Source organism: Helicoverpa armigera, chromosome 16 (genome assembly GCF_030705265.1).
Source record: "Helicoverpa armigera isolate CAAS_96S chromosome 16, ASM3070526v1, whole genome shotgun sequence".
Lineage (NCBI taxonomy): Eukaryota > Metazoa > Arthropoda > Insecta > Lepidoptera > Noctuidae > Helicoverpa > Helicoverpa armigera.
In genome coordinates this window covers 1,656,710-1,673,806 of record NC_087135.1, presented here as the reverse complement: position 1 = coordinate 1,673,806, position 17,097 = coordinate 1,656,710, and the positions used below count along the sequence as shown (strand labels likewise).

At 34.7% G+C, this 17,097-nt stretch overlaps 1 protein-coding gene across 1 annotated transcript in view; it reads right to left on the bottom strand.

Moving 5' to 3' along the window:
- Window positions 1–11,134: 11,134 nt before the first annotated feature.
- LOC110369836 (connectin) overlaps window positions 11,135–17,097 on the bottom strand; it is a 79,023-nt gene continuing 73,060 nt past the window's right edge. Inside the window, exons 3-4 of the mRNA XM_021325404.3 lie at window positions 13,040–14,102; window positions 11,135–12,687 (exon numbers count right to left, since the gene is read on the bottom strand). Of these exons, the coding sequence (XP_021181079.3) occupies window positions 12,164–12,687; window positions 13,040–14,102 (1,587 nt within the window). The 3' untranslated portion in view covers window positions 11,135–12,163. The remainder of the gene's footprint in view (window positions 12,688–13,039; window positions 14,103–17,097) is intronic.

The window sequence follows — 17,097 nt, the reverse complement described above, 5'->3', positions numbered from 1 at the left end:
AACTATTTTATCTTAGATACGAAGAAATAGCTATCAATTTACTGCGATTAAGCAAAATATCAGATTCATTGAACAGTGAACTGCTACATTGCTACGACGGACGTAGCTGACGTAGCAACTGTCTACGCGGCCGCGTAGGCAGAGATGTCTCAGAAATGTTTGTTGCGAAGCCATGTTCTGTACTCAATATTTTAGTAAATAAGGGCAAATTCTAATAATATTTCAGTGCATCATTAGGTATACAGACATACGCAAAAAGTAGGCATGGTGCTTATTTTGCGCACTATCACTCCTGATCTTAAGACGAGTAATAATTGGTTGAACCAAATTATTTGAAGATTTAGAACAAACATTCTTAGTTTTACAAATAGTGAAAAAGCTTACTTGATAAAAAAACAGAAAACCAATTAGCAAACCCCATTAGCACCCATTTAGTAACCAACAAACAAAATGAATAAAAAATGGTAAACCAACCCCACACACTCATACATACGCATCGTATGTACAGAGTAATAAGTATCAACTTCCCTTAGAGGCTTATCAAAATAAAGGCACGCAATAAACGCGGGAGCATCGCACAAATTGACGCTATTACCGAAATTCACTGAATGTTATGTTTTTGTTAGTAAATTAGTGTTCAGGGAAGGATTGTGGGGTTTTTCGAATAATAATTGTTGGGAAGGAAAATGTGGTGGTTTGAATAAAATTTATGGCTGGAGTAATGGTAGGGGAATTGGCGTCTCCACTGGTCCTTATTACCAACTAACCAGTAGGTGAGGATGTGACTACTGTGGAAAATACGGGTCTAATTAATAGGTTGCTCAGGACGCATTTTATAAAACAAAAGAAAATCAATTTTTTCTCGCATATATCTAGGCGCGTATACAACGGGTTAAATCATGAACAGTCTGTTTTCTGAAAGTATGTACGCCAGGGTAAATTAAGCTGGTGGGTATCCCCTACGACCCAGAAGCAGCCGTCGTTAAAATTCCATATGGAATCCCTCAGACAGACTGAACACTTTGACATTAAGGTTTGTTGATTGCTCATTTGATGTGAAGAAGAAGACCAATAAATCTATAGGTACTACAATTTTGGATTTTGAAAAAATCTAACAGAAGCTTCTGAAAAGCAGTTCGAAGATAAAGGCAAATATAAATTGGGTGCCTATTCGAAAAGCCACGATAATCCCAAGAATATATGTATATAGATCCAAAGTCACCAAACGTTCGCCAATCCAAATCTACTTCACTTGTCTCCTCTATACGACTGATTTTACAATGTTAATATATCACGAAATTATCGAAAATCACCCTTATGTCTACAGCGTTAGAGTTGGTGTGATATGCAAGGTTAAGCTTGTAGGTCCGCACAGAGGCGTTTGGCGTAGATTCTCTGATTAGTGCTGCACCTGTCGATATTGTCTTGGCCATGAGCACAAGTTAATAGTCGCTCCCTGAAATAATGTGTAAATACCATTGAATTGATACATTCTATATGGACATGATTTTACGATTGGACTGATTGGAATTTGAGATCACCATGGACCAAACATGCGCCATAGTAAATGTGCAGTTCATGATTTTGGATGATATTGACTGTTGGTCATTTAGTAACAATTGAAAAAACTAAAAGTATTTAATTCTGTGATATTAAACTTCATGATTGACTTTCACCTCTCCAAGATATGCTGTATATTTGTAGTTTATTGTGCTCATGGCCAGGTCAATATTATTGTAAAGTGAACGAAACTATTGATATAGTCACAAAATATTGATTTATTATTACAAATAAAGTTGAACAGGACTTGGCTTCTATGCGATCTCAAAACTTTTTACGGTGGAGGAATTGCGTAGAGGATTGGCTTTTTTTACATTTAATGTTTTTGGTGGGATTACATTGTGTAGAACATACAACTTACAACTAATAGTTAAAATGATGTTACAATTTAATTCCCTGACACAGTTATAATTGTAAGAAATCTGACACAGAGTACAAACATTTTTCTAACAAAAATGCCTTTAATTCCTTCTTAAATGAATTAGGGCTATAAATTAATAGTTTGAGATTAGTTGGTAGCCTATTAAACAATTTCACTGCTTGGTACCCGGAGCAATGCTTAGCTATATTAAAATTTGGAGCTATCTTGTGCTTGAAGGTTTTCCTTCTTGTACTTTCTCGTATCTTTCTTTCCTCTTGTGATTCAAACTGATGAATATACTTAGCAAAGTGACTTAAGGTAGTTAATATATATAAACTTGGAACTGTTAGTATTTTTAATACTTTAAAGTGTTCTTTGCATGACTCTGTCTGTGCGATCCTAACAATAGTCCTTATGGCACGTTTTTGCAAGACAAACGCTCTCTGGCTGTTATAATTGTAGCTGTTTCCCCAAAGCATGATGCTGTATCTCAAACGAGATTCTACTAGTGCATAGTAAATAGCCTTAAGCTGCTTAAGATCCAAAAAATCTCTAAGGCTCCTGAGTGCATAGCACGCTGATGAAACAGAAGAGTCAACAGCAGCGAGTTCATGTTTCCAATTTAAATTCGCATCTATGATAACTCCTAAAAATTTGGCTTTGTCTACTAATTCGATCTTATCTCCTTGGATCTGTACATCTAAATTATCTCTATTGCGAGTTGTAGTCTTAAATAAAATTATCTTAGTCTTACTAGTGTTTAATATTAACATATTGGCTGAAAACCAGTCACTGAGATTTTGGAGGCACTTATTAACAGTTACTGTCAAATTTTTTAAGTCATTTGCAGCAGTTATTATATTTGTGTCATCTGCAAAAACAACAAGTCTAACATCTGGCTGAACATTATGCATATAATTTATTAAGTCATTTGTGAATATAATGAAAAGTATAGGTCCAAGGATTGAGCCTTGGGGTACTCCGCGTTTTATATTTGCAATTTTAGACGTATTCACTACTTCATGATTAGTATCATCAACACTTTTTATTTCTACATACATTCGTCTATTTTGTAGGTAAGATTTTAAAAGTAGTAAAAACTTTCCTCTGACACCGTAGTGCTCTAGTTTATTAAGTAAAAGATCGTAATCCACTGTATCAAAAGCAGAGCTGAGGTCGATGAATAACCCAGCAACTTTCATTTTGTCATTTAATTTATGAATTATGTCATTTATAAGAGTGTCTATGGCATCAGAGCAACCGACGCCTTTTTGGTAACCGAATTGTCTTAGATTAATTATTTTGTTTACGTTTAAATGTGCCATTAGTCTATGTTTAATTAATTTTTCAAACACTTTAGATAAAGTGGGTAATAAAGATATTGGTCGATAGTTTTTCGGTTCAGTCTTTGTACCTTTTTTGAATATTGGAACTACTTTAGCCAGTTTGAATTGGTCTGGAAAGACTGATTCTTCAAAACATTTATTAAAAAAATCTGATAAAGGCAAAGCTAAAAACTCTATATTCTCCTTTAGAATAGATATTGGTAAATCGTCAAAGCCGCAAGATGTTTGTCATTTGTCATGTCACGAAACTATCAACAAAAATATCAGCGACCTGCTGAGGATCAGTTATCAATTCATCGTTAACTTTTAGAAACAAAATCTTACTGCATCTACTCTGTTTCTTCAGTGTTATATAGGAACAAGGAATTTTTGTCACGCTATGGTATGGTAGTATATAAAGTTTAAGTTGACATGATAAAGAGTGTCTTACACTGGTGCACCATGCCGTATTGTTGAAAATTCTAACGTCCAAATCGTAGTAGCGAAATTGTTCCGTACTGTGTTAAGATGTCTGCAACTTGTTAGTTAAGATCAGTGCTACCGGTACTTTGAGTCTTACCCCGTACTTAGTCCCCAAACCACAGAGTTCTCTGGAAACCTCGACCGTTAACTGAACACCACGAAATCTAGACCCTCTCATTATGCAATGACTTGGGAGTAAGAGGTTTATAAGTTAAGGACTATGATGAGGATTCTAATAAAGTCAAGATTTAGAAGAAAGTGAGAGATTTGACAAGAGCCTTTCGCAGCAAGAAGTGTGGCTTTTGTTAGTAATACAGTTCTCGATAAATAAAGTCTACCCTAAAACCAATTTTTGATGCCTCGCGTATGCATAAAAGTGTGTTTTTTATACTGCGACTCAACTTTAGAAAAGCAAAGTTATTTGATTAGAACTATACGTGATTCAAAATTTATTTCGTTTATGTTAAACGTGGAAAGAGACTTTCGATTTGAGTTAGTTATACTGGTAAAACGACTGATGGCGACCAAAATCTGCCTGCATTAACCCTAAATAGGCCGTAACTATGATGCAATGCAGTAATTACATAACGACACCCATATACATTTGTTCCTACAAAGCTAAAGGAACTCCACGAATATTGGAATTACATTACAAGTCCAAGGTGCCACCAAATTTGCGGTCCCATAAACACGTCCTCTTGGCACTGCGGTTTGAGCGCAGTTTGCAACTTTGCTCGTTGTTACCGCAGCTCTCGGGCATAGTAAGACCCGCAGACTGCAAACTTTTAGTCGGCCGATAGTTTGTTTGGGCTCATAAATCAGTATGAAGATGGAGTAGTATGTACATTGCAAAGATCAGGTACTGAGCCAGCATCAGACCGACTGAAAATGTTTATCGGAATCCATATTTTCTTAAAATCAATTTTTGGTTATTCATCGTTTCAAGTGACCGCCAACTGTTTAGTCTGCAGTGTGCAACTCTATATCTTTTGTTTGAGCTTGATAAATGGGTTAGCTGTGTTTTTGCATCGGTTTGGCGTTTTGAGTAGTGTTGGCAGGAAGATTTTAAATGACGATAGATGCAATTTCGTAGGCCTTTTTTTAGGCATTTAAATTATGCAATGGAGTTAAATCATTTGCCATTATGTTACAATATGGTCGAAAACGATATTCTGCAGATGCTAACAGATGAAATTCTTTACCAATTATTATTTAAGTTCTGATTTCAACGTTTCCAAAAAGCAAGAATGCAAGTTATAATTTTTTGTCTTAGAATTAGATTTAAATCGTAATTATAAATAGAATAAATACCCCATATAATGTGATCGAACAAAATTAATAAAACTTGATCAAATAACGTACGAAAACTCAGTTCAAATCAAGCGAATGATTAACTTCCAACGTGTTTGTACTTGTGTTTATTAATGGAATAAACACATCAAAAGGATTTCCGTTTACCGGTCAGGGGTTGCCATAATAAACTGAGCGAATAATGTTAAATCGGTTTTCTTATAATAGGAGTTTAATAAACCAATATAGTATTAGGATAAATTTCGCCTTTATAAGTTTAAAATTTGTATCATATACTTAAAATATAAAGGCACGCCTACATATAAACGTATTTTAACAAGTATAATTGTATTTTAGATTTTTCGGAATGGTAATTTTGTATGTACCTATTATAGTATAGTATGCAATATAGGATATTATCCAGCTAAGTGACATGATTACAACGTTGATTAGATAACAGCATTCATTTCATTCATTCATTATCATCGTCTTTCCTTCATCCTCAGTTCGTATTTGCACGCAGTGCAGCACATCTTCTTCCATACTTATCTGCCTAACAGGCCCACATAAGTACCATTCTTTCCAACTTAACCATCTTTTAAGCATATTTATATCGTCATTTTATTTTCAATTCTACCGTCAATCTTTTACCACATGTAGAATATCTATCATTTAATATATAAAACCTAAATTTAGCCAATTTCCATCAATACCAGTCCAGCATTGCCCGAACACAATCACCCATCACCCGTACATTCGAGCTGCATTTACCGACGCGTACATTTACACCTCATTTATTCCGAATAGTTACTATCTGGACCCTTACGGAGTTAATTCACAAATCCCTTGAATCTTGTCGGGTCTCGAATAGAATTTATGCGACCGGCTTAGTTTTGTGCTTTTAAACGTGATTTGCTTGTGCCTGATATGGTCGGGGTTGTTGAAATGATATAAGGGTCGTGTGGAGTTTATAGTCATTTTAGTTTATGTAGTTGATAATTTTGTAATTTATATGTATTTGGTTGAGATAAATGATTATCTAAATATGGTTTTCTTTTGTAAAGTTGGTCTACTCTGTCTTCGTCGTCACAGACGTAAAACATCCACTGCTGGACAAAGATCTCCAACAGCTACTGACTTTGCCCATTTGTGAACATGAGTAATTTGAATGAATTTGTAGATTTTTTACAGAACATACTTAATGCACTTTTATTCGGTAAAATTACTCTTAAATTACTCTTTGAAAGTTTCTGAGGTGGAAATAAAATATTTTGAAGAACAATATTTTTAACTATTTATAATAATAAGCTTAGTGAGGACTCCCAAGTACTCCCAATGCCTACACTTTAAAAATCTTATAAAGTACCTTAAAAAATATCGAACTCCCTTCGCCCTACTAGTTTGTGTATCGAAACTTGGAATCACAGTTAGTTCGAACTGTCGCGGTGAACCGACTACTAACACAAACACTTATAGTTTACTTAGCGCTTCACAAGTTTATTAATAACTAGCTTTCAGACTTACTGAACTTTAACATAAGAGTTCGTCCTTCATGCACAGCATATGGTTAAAACAGGCAAAGATTTGTGAAGTTCTGGATATGAAAAAGAACTGAAAAATCCATTTAATCCGACTAGCTGTGTAAGGTGTGGTGGCTTAGTGGTTGGAGCATCTGCCTCGCCATTACGAGCGAGCGGGTTCAATTCTAGGTTAGACATGTAAAAATAAAACTTGGAATCACAAGTAACAATAAAACAGGCTTAGTGAACTTTTTAAATGTCTCAAGTGATGTCGAATAGTGAATGAAACCATCATGACATGACTAAATCTAGAGTTGAATTATGCTATGATTACGTCCTACTCTGGTATGACAAGAGGCCTAATAAACAATGACATACTAAAAAAATACTTACGATGATATAGTTATACCTCATTCTATCTCGTCCCGTAGACTGCTTTTCATATCCTGTGATTCTTATATCCTTGGTAAAACAAACATAATTTCCCAAACTAAACTTAACTACAGGGTAAAACTATACAACTGAACGGTAATTATTAGATAGCTAACATAGCGACACGTGTTATCGTTCAGAATAAACAACAGACTGTCAGGTCAATAAATAGTAGGTAATGGCAACCTAGCCAATTGTTATCCACGGCAGCTGTTCTCATATAAGGAGATCAGCCAGCTGCGCAGGCATTTGAATTATAGTGCACATGCATTTACTAGGACACAGGTGCACTCTCTATTCCTTCACTCTCATAGCCCGATGGCACGGCATTTCGACACTACTAGAGAGAGTAAGTAAGTTTAAGTGCTCTCTGATGCACGGGTATATCAATCATTTTTTTCCTAGAATCAAAGCTACTTTGTGAAACCTACAAGGTGATTTGGACAAGACCCGGGAATCAAACCCGAGACCTCGTGCACAATAGTCACACTATGCGACAAATAGACCACCGAGGCAGATTACTCTATAAATTCATAAATAGGTGACCAAACATTATTGTATGTCCTTCAACAAGCGTTTAACAGTTGGTCCCAGGTGCCATGACCGTATCTACGGCAGTTGTTTAGAATATCAGTAATACCCAGAAGGTTAGTTATTGAGGTCAGATAACAGCTCTATTTACGTAAAATATTATTATGTAGGTAGTCCATGCTGTAGATAGGCCATAGTGACTAGTTTAGGTCTCACAAATATCTACAAAATTGCAAATAGCCTTGACAAAATGATGAGTATCTAGATAATCATACATTAACTTGCCTTCCGAAACACGGACCAACTCGTCATGATGTAGATGGTCACCCATCTATATTCTATAGCCCAAATGCACCAAGCATTGTTTAAACTTACTCGCCATGTTTAAAATGTGTACTTAAAGGGCCTTACTACAAAAACTTTAAACCCTGTTTTACACTTGTCTAATAAAATTTTGGCTGCAAAATGAACCATATGTTAACGTCATAATTTGTCATTTTTTTAGACAAGGCATAAACTGACGTTTAAATTTTTTTGTGGTAAGACGGATAATGTTTTTTTTTCATATGTTGGTTCATTGTAACTAGACAGATAAAATGTAGTACTTACCTATACTTACTTCTTTTCCTGAATGAAGGTCATTCACCTTTATTTTTCCTGAATAGATTTACATTGCCATTAGTGGTAAAAGTACCTACCTACCTACGTGAATTGGAGTCACTTACTAGCTATCCTAAAAATAAAGGATGCTTCTTTATCAAGATTTGTGTAAAAAAAATACAATTTGCTTAGCTATTGTTATATCTTTAAGTAGAACTAAGAATTGAATTTAGGTATTTAATTTATCAAGTAATAACTAGTAAGTTTCTGAAGAAGCATGAAAAGCACTGCTCTCTAAAAATATCATAGGAAAAGGAGAAAAATAAAACGAACAACCTTTAAAAAAAATTTACACCATTATTATTTATTCATACAAAAAATGCCTTGTCAAAATACTTTATACAACGTTATACACAATAGATGAACGTACATGAGATTTTAGGATATTAGGGGTGCGAACATGTTATAAATATTTATGAATGTTTACGTTTTAACCCATATGTGTGTCGGTTTAAGAGCAAAGTCGGTTTGAGTTCAAAACCCACGCTATAACTCAAATTAGAGGTCTAAAACTGCTGCTTTGGAGATATAAGTTAATACGTAAACATCAGTTTTTAAAAAGGTACTTTGTATTTTAATAAACTGCTAGGTATATAGGTATCTAGTTAGGTATATAATTCGACATAGTTACCTTTACGATTAAGTAATGCACAATGAAAAAAATATCTGCAAGAAAAGTCGTTGTTGCGATGTCTATGCATTGTTTTATATTCCTAACTGCGTCGAAATATATTGTAGACAATATGGATAAACACAATTACAGATAATAATTACATTGTGACCAAAATTACAATTCTGAAAACATTCTAAAAATATTTGAACATCGGTACAAAACAAAACAGCTGCTCACATATCCATAAAGAAAATCGTAATATTACGAAAACCCATAAAAGAAAATAAGAAAATCACTCCAACTCCCTTTTACAGCAGATACCCTAATTACTATTTGTTCGTTTCTTATTTTTTCCTCTACACTAATCCGATATAAAAGAACCTAAAGCCAGTACTAAAATTTAATCACTAGTAAGGGGACTTTTGTTTTATTTGGGGCATAAAACCAATTTGCCTTTTGCATTGGGATCTACCCCTCTTTTCCTCACGTACATTTTTGTATAGAGTTGTCTTTCTTCCTCTCGCCCTCGCTACCCTTAAGACACTCTGCAATAGTCCATGATAGTAAAATAACAGTAAATTAAAACCTTAATTTAGATATGGGATTATAAAGCCATAATGTTTCCCTTCATTATCTTACTCAGCCATTTTGGTTTCGGAATGACTTTTATCGTATATTTTTATGAAATGTATTTTTTTCTGCATTTTCTTTTATGGTATGTCATTATAAGATGTCCTGTCCAATGTCCTTCATTTGTCGTGAGCTCTGCTATTATAATTCCAACTACATTATATCATTTTAGAGTTCTGTTACACAGAATTAGTTTTAACATAAACCAACTTGCACTGGAAGCGACCAAACCAATATAGCAGTTCTACCACGCGATGCGTTAAATGTACCAAGGATAATACAGATGTATGCAAAATGCGAAACGTAGCCGCTTCTAGTCGTATAATGGTTTGTGAATGACCGCAAAGAATTTATTGTTGGTGCAATTGTGTCAATAGCCGTTTCCTTACAGGATAATAGTTTGTATAAATACATATTTATTAGAGATCTTTGTTCTATCTTCCAAAAAGGATCTTCATTTGGACGTTTGTAACTTTTAACCGACTTGGACAGTGGAGTTTCAAAATTATTTTTAATAAGCTTCAGGCATTTTTCACTAGTTTTGGTTTAGTTTTAGCATGCATAGAAGTTTTATTCAAGATTATTAACACTGTAAAAAAATATGTGACTTCAAAAGTCTTTCTAATTCGAAATTTTACACACTTGTTTGCGTAAAAGTAAGCTCCCTGGCCTTCGATCCAGCATGACATTTGAAAATGACAATTCAATAACTGACTTGCAATTGCATTCCTGTACCTATAACAATAAGGATCAAAATCGAATATCGATCTGTATGTTCCGTTTCGGTGTTCCGCACACAGAACTTAGGTAATTCCATAATACTATTATGTTAGTTGAAGCGGAGCTTAGACTGCGATAATAGAATTAATACTAAGTTAGGCTGCAGTCACATTATCAAATACCTTTAGTTACTAAGTCAACGACATTATGCAACGAATATAAACAGGAATGTATTAGCTAAATATTTTGATAGAAAGATTAACAATACGTAAATCTTCTTCTTACAGAGTTAGCTGCATCTTTAATCACCTGACAAGCCCTAGAGTCAGATTTTCTTCAAATCCGCCCGACGACCTACGACATCGAATAGTAGGTAAGTAATTATGTTTGTACCTCTATATATTTTTCTTTATTCTCGTAAAGTAATGAAAAGTATTAATTTAATCCTAATTTTGAAATTCTGACACCTATTTTAATACAAGACATTTTTGAGCACTTCGTTCAACTAACTTGAGCACTATAAAATATAGATATTGGATAATACGTAGTAATTTAAAACGTTCAGATGTAAGAACCTAATTTTGACAAATAGGTAATAAATATTTCAGCTTAAAGATTTATTGCAAACGTCTGGGACAAGCCCTCGGTTTATTAGTGCTAGTCCCTTGAGATCTCAAAGTAATAACTTTAGTTTGAAATCTCTTTTGAGGCATATTAATTTAGATAAAGAACAATTACATTGAATTTGTTTAAATTAAGTGAGATGGATTTCGTATTTAATATGCTGTAGGATTCAAATTGAAAACTTGAGCAAATTATTTTACTGATTTTTTTTATTCTTTTGATGTAAAATGTGTCATTATAAATTACAAACGCTTTAATGATTATATATATGATGATAATAAATTGACAATATTTGTTACCTTCAAAATAACCACGTGTTAGAGAACCTTTTTCTAGAGGTAAGTACTACATACAATCTGGGTCGGGGAGGTCAAATAGTATTTTTTTTATAATTTTCAACGCAAAACATAGATGTATGGAGATAAAACATGATAATTGTGTTAATTATTATACATGACTGAATTTAAACATCAAACGATAAATATTGAAGTATGAATTCGCTCATCATTTAAATATTACCTCGAAAATATTTTCTGGAAACACATTAACTCGAAGATTAGAAATTCAAACATGTTCGCACCTCTTATCCTTAAAACAACTTTTAATGAGTGAAAATTCGAGTGCGTTAAAACAGAGCTTTATACATTACATCTACTTAACATTATTATTATAATTTACAACATTCATATGGATAATCACGTTTTTTGCGTAAATACTGTGTGCTCATAGAAATTAAATCTGCAATGAAATCGTGGCCTATTTAGTACTTGTGGCTTTTGATTGCTGCAGACGGATAGACTATTTCAAATACTTTATTCTTTTGTTCTGTTTTTAGAATAGTCTGATCTCAAGCGTTTTTTTCCTCTTTTTAGTTTTTTCTTTCACTTACATTCGGCAGTAAAAAGGCTATTCATTTAAGGGTTAGCTACTTTGAATATAATATATATGCGATCGTCTATTGTTTAAGATATAACATTAACTCTGTCATGTATTTTATGCTACTCTAGAACCTATTTAGTGTATTTTTTTGCTGTATCAAAATGTTTCTGTTAATCATGTGCAATTTATTAATTCTTATGAAGATGATGAAAAACTTCCAGTACATAAAATTACTTGTTTAATTTTATTTACACAGCAATTTACTTCAATAGTCGATTTTATAATTTCATTACACCTACGTATCCCAAATAAATTGACCCTGTTTTTCAAACAACGTCACTCACTCACCTTTGTTTTTCCTACTCCAATGTTGTTCAACATCATAATAGATTACGTTTCTATTCGTCGTAAATCTCCCTTGTTTATTTCATACAGGTCTTAGTAAAGTGTTAGTCATTATACCCGTGCGCAGCCATCAATCGCCGGCTTAATAGTCTGTATCTCACTTACTTTAACGACTAAATACTTCACTTACTTAAGTAAAGAAAAATCTAAAACAAATGCTCCATAATACTACAAAGCTAAAACTAGACCTCAAATTGTTAAAACCGGAATTCATTTCGTGGAATCTGTATGTTTTCATTTCATTCTGAATTGGTATCACAGGATCTACAATGTAAGGTGGTATCTCTGTTGTTTTTATTACTTCCCTAGGGCACGGAAGGGTTTCTGCTGGGATTTTCAAAACAGTCCTTTTAACACCCTTTTTGGATATTTCATTACCGTCGTCTTTAGATAGGTCGCCTGGTAGCGTTTTCTTTTCCGTTACATTCATTTTATCGTTCAACGTTTCGATGGTGAGACCGGCGTGCAGTATGTCTTGATTGTAATCCAGTTTGTTGTCCATGGCGTCAGGCATTTTGTTGTAAGCGGAGCTCACTATGGGAGGATCCATTTTGCACGTTACGCCGTCGAGGGACTCCTTTGTGTTTTGACTTTTTGTCTCGTTTCGCAGAGAATGCATCCATTTTAATCTGCAGTCGCATACGAAGTTGTTCTCTGCAAAAAGAAATAATTAGCGTTGAGTACATGTTATAGTTTAACGCTTCTAATTTGAGGAAAATAAGTTGGGCAGTGGACATTATAACAAAAACTTTTACAAACAGCCTTGAGTCGCAAACTTTAAACTAATTTACAATTAATTTTGGAATAAAACGGATTATACAACATTTACCACTTTTGTCTTGCCCATTCTAAGCCAACTAAGAACACCCGTAGGCACCATAAAAGAGCAAACTTTCAAAGTGTGTTAAAGTTAATAATAACGTCTCAGTTTCTACACGTTTAATATTCATCGAGTGTTTTAAGTTCACGAAACTCGACATGAGGAAGTATTATGTATTCTTATTACCTTCGAGTAGTAGATTGCTGTTCTGTGGTTTCAAGTTGTCCAATATAGGCTTGATATTGTCGAAAGTTAACGCGTGCAGCTCGTTGGAGCGCAAGTCCAGGGAGCTGAGCCCCCTCACCCCCTCGAACAGCCCCGACGGCAGCGACGCCAGTTTATTGTCATCCAGGGACAACTTCCGAAGTTGAGACAATCCGTCGAACGCTCTCTCCGATATGTACCGCAAATCATTCTTGCCCAATAACAATTCTTGTAGATTCCACAACTCTGCAAACGTGAATTCTGTCAAATTCTGTATTCGGTTCTTTCTCAGATCCAATTTCCTCAGATTCGCCAATCCATCGAATGTCCGGCGGTTCAAATAGTAAATGTTGTTTTTATTCAAATCCAATTCCAGTAAATTGAACGTGTGCTGGAAAGTGCCGTTTCTGATCGTCGATATATTATTCTTGGTAAACACCAGCTTCTGAAGTTTTGGCAAATCATAAAAAGCTTCGGCGTCGATATCTATGATCATGTTTTCTTCTAAATTGAGAGTTGTAATGTTTGGCAGATGAGCGAAAGAGTATTGGTGTAAATTTTCGATTTGGTTTTGAGACAAGATTACTTCTTTAAGATTAGTTAAGTTTGCGAAAGAGAACGGTGTAACATCGACGATGTTGCCGTACTTTATATTGATTGACTTCAAGCGTTGTAAATAGAACAGTGCCTTTGTAGGTATATAGCCTAGAGCGCCATCGACTCGGACGTTAAAAGACAAAGTTTGCAAAATTGGTTGGGACGCAAAACTCTGCCAGATGAGGTCGTCGCGCGGTATTCCGCCGTTGAACACCCAACATTCCGCTTTAGTCGCATTCCTGGGCTCTCTAGTATTTTCGCAGTAGCAGTGAACTTTTGAGTCTCTGTCTGTGATATCGCAAATATTCTTTTGGAAGCCCCCGCTCTTCTCTTTGGTGCGCCTTTTGTTGTTGTTGTCCCTGGCGTATACGTTTATTGACATTTCATTAACAAGGGCGAAAGTGATCAATATGTAGATTACGCCAGCGATTCGCCGCTCCATTGTCATCTGTAACAAGCGAGAGTGATTACGTTAGAACACCGTGTTTGTCCAGATTACGTTTAATTTGTGTTTTGTTTATAAATAGTAACTGTGGCACTGCTTAATTTGCATGAAGTGTGTTTGGTGTGGTATTAATTGACTTCAAGATTTCATAGTTTAAGTAATCTAGCAATGGAAATCTGATCAAAGAGATTAAAAATACAACCTAAACAACAACGGATTCTTTACTGCCATTATTTCAAAGAACCCATAGTTCGATACTACCTAATTACCTTCACAAAGAAAACAAGAAAAAATAAAACTATCTCTTTGAAACAAACTTCAATCAAGTCTTCCTTTCGACGCTGAAGCGAAACACAAGCTACTGTAATCCCTCAGAGGGCTTACAGGCGCTTTCAAAATGTAATTTAATTCACCAAACGTACATAATCCAAATGAGTTTCAAATTATTAATGGGTGATAGTGTGACGTTACTGGAATTCTGATCCAAACGGTTAATATGATTCGGTAAGCGTGATTTGATTGAGGTCCTTCGAAACTTTGATAACTAAACAAGCAGATTTGTCTGTCTTCTGTCTGGATTTTAACTATAAATAGTAGGTGTCTTTATTAAGTGATTGATGATGCAGAATATTTTTTTTGCGGATATATCTATCAATATGTAGGTAAAATTTTGCTTACGTACTAGTTTTTCTACAAAAAATCTAAAAAAATACTATCCGAAAACAAATCGAGTCTAGCTGGTTTCTGGTTTACTGAATAAAAAACAGTTATAGAACGATGTTGGTTCTTTTTCATAATTATGCCAATTTACATTACATGTACCTCTTATTATATGACATACTAGCTTTTGCCCGCGGCTTCGCTCCCGTCAGCTGACTTCTCTACTTTACTCTATTTTTTCTGACAATAACAAACACAACAAAAAAAGAATTAGCCAAATTGGTCCAAGCGTTGTTGAGTTATGCGCTTACCAACACATTTTGCGATTCATTTTTATATTATAGATTATATTATTAGCGGGACATCAACAGTTAATTTACCTCATAAAATGTCAGCTCAAACTAAATTTGATTTCCATAATTTTTCAAATGGTTTCTACGCACTCCACCACATAATTAAAACCGCGGAACAAAGTTAATTTCATAATTATTTGTTTGGTCAACCACATTGAATATTATTATGGTTTTAACCATCATAGGCAGAACTTGCTAACGGCTGTTTGCATTGAATTTTAAGTATCTAATTTATATGTTATGTATTTTGCTAATCATTATCGATATCGAACATTTTGATTATTAGAAAAAGGTTATATGGTCATTCAGGCATCAGTTAAACCTATCATTTGATTGCTGGATTGATCTTAGAGTCCTTCTATAACAGAGCGAGCCCAAGACAATCAGTACTTAATTTTATTCCGATAAAGTGTATAGGTACGTGATTTCAGGGTCATAGACAGAACTGATGCCAAAATAAGCGTGTGACGTACAACAGATTAAAGGTTTAAGCTATTGTTTTCTACAGTAAAACTGCAAGTGACAGCTCGTTTATTAGTTTAGTACATCGCATCATCATCATCTCCAGAGCCTTTTCCCAACTATGATGGAAGGTCGGCTTCCATTCTAACCGGATTCAGCTGAGTACCAGTGCTTTACAAGGAGCTACTGCCTATCTGTCCTCCTCAACCCAGTTACCCGGGCAGTTTAGTACAGCTTTTCATTTATTTTATAGGATTCATGAATATCAAATCATCCTAACAAGTTTGCACGTTTCATAAACATCGTTTCTACCATCGGCTGTGTATTACCTGATGCCAATTTAATTATGCCTTTGACTATCCAACACTATGCTGCGAATTGAAATACACAAGTTATCGGTTTAACTTTGAATTTCTGGGAATAGTGCTGGCAATACCAAAAGCAGCTGGGAAATGGATGTGAGAGTATTATAATGATTTGGTTGAAAAGGTGATACCTATAGTTATCGGCACGAATCTTGAGCTCTGACCTACATCTGCGCAGGTGATATATTAGCAAAGAACCAATCCCGAGTGACGGCTATGACGCGATGCACTGCGGGCCAATCACCGCTTTAGCCCGCCCTCGCGCCTCTCTTCATACCACAAATGGGGCCCAATAAATTACTTCTGCGAAGGTGAAGGTCAGAGCTCAAGATTCGTGCCGATAACTATAATGCATTACTACACATATGAAAATTGATTGACATTTGGTTAGTCGCGATTGGACCCGCTTAAAGCGAAGTTGCACACTCTATAGAAAGGTGTATGTCTTTAGATAATACAGTAAAAATCCTACAACAAAATTTCCTCATAAAGAAAAAAAACAAAAGAAACTTTCCGAACACCTACGGAATACAAAACAAAATTGCCTAATCAGTACCCCGTTTTTCTATTACCCGAAAAGCCGAAACGACACTTAATAATCCTTTATTGGGGACCGATATAATTCTAATAAGTATGAAATTTACAGCCGTTTCGTTCACTGAATCCCAACGGGGAAGGTAAAGGGTCCTTGGGGTAAGTAACTGTGTGTGCAGCATTTTTGGAAAGGTTCTTGTATGGTAGGTGTTTTTTGTTGTTAGAGAATTATGATGAAATCGGTGTATGTTCAATATGTTCATAATATGTATGTATTTGTTGCATAGGTGACTTTTTTCGAAGTTAAATTTTTTGAGTAAGGTCGAAATAGATATATGTGTATAATAAATAAGTAATGCACGGTTAATTATTGATTCAGACGATTAGAAAGTATATTATTTGGACAAGGTCTTATTATATTTAGGTAAAGTCTGGACGCGTAAAGCCACTAGGTCCATTAGTTGGGTGTACGGGTTAAAAAAAATTGACTTATCATTTAAGTAGATTTGTATCTGATAATTTAATGAAAAATATGGCAGTTTTTTTTTAACTAATTTAATTTATTTAATTTATTGAAATAAAAGCCAACATGGACCAATTACAAATTAGTAGCATAACATAATC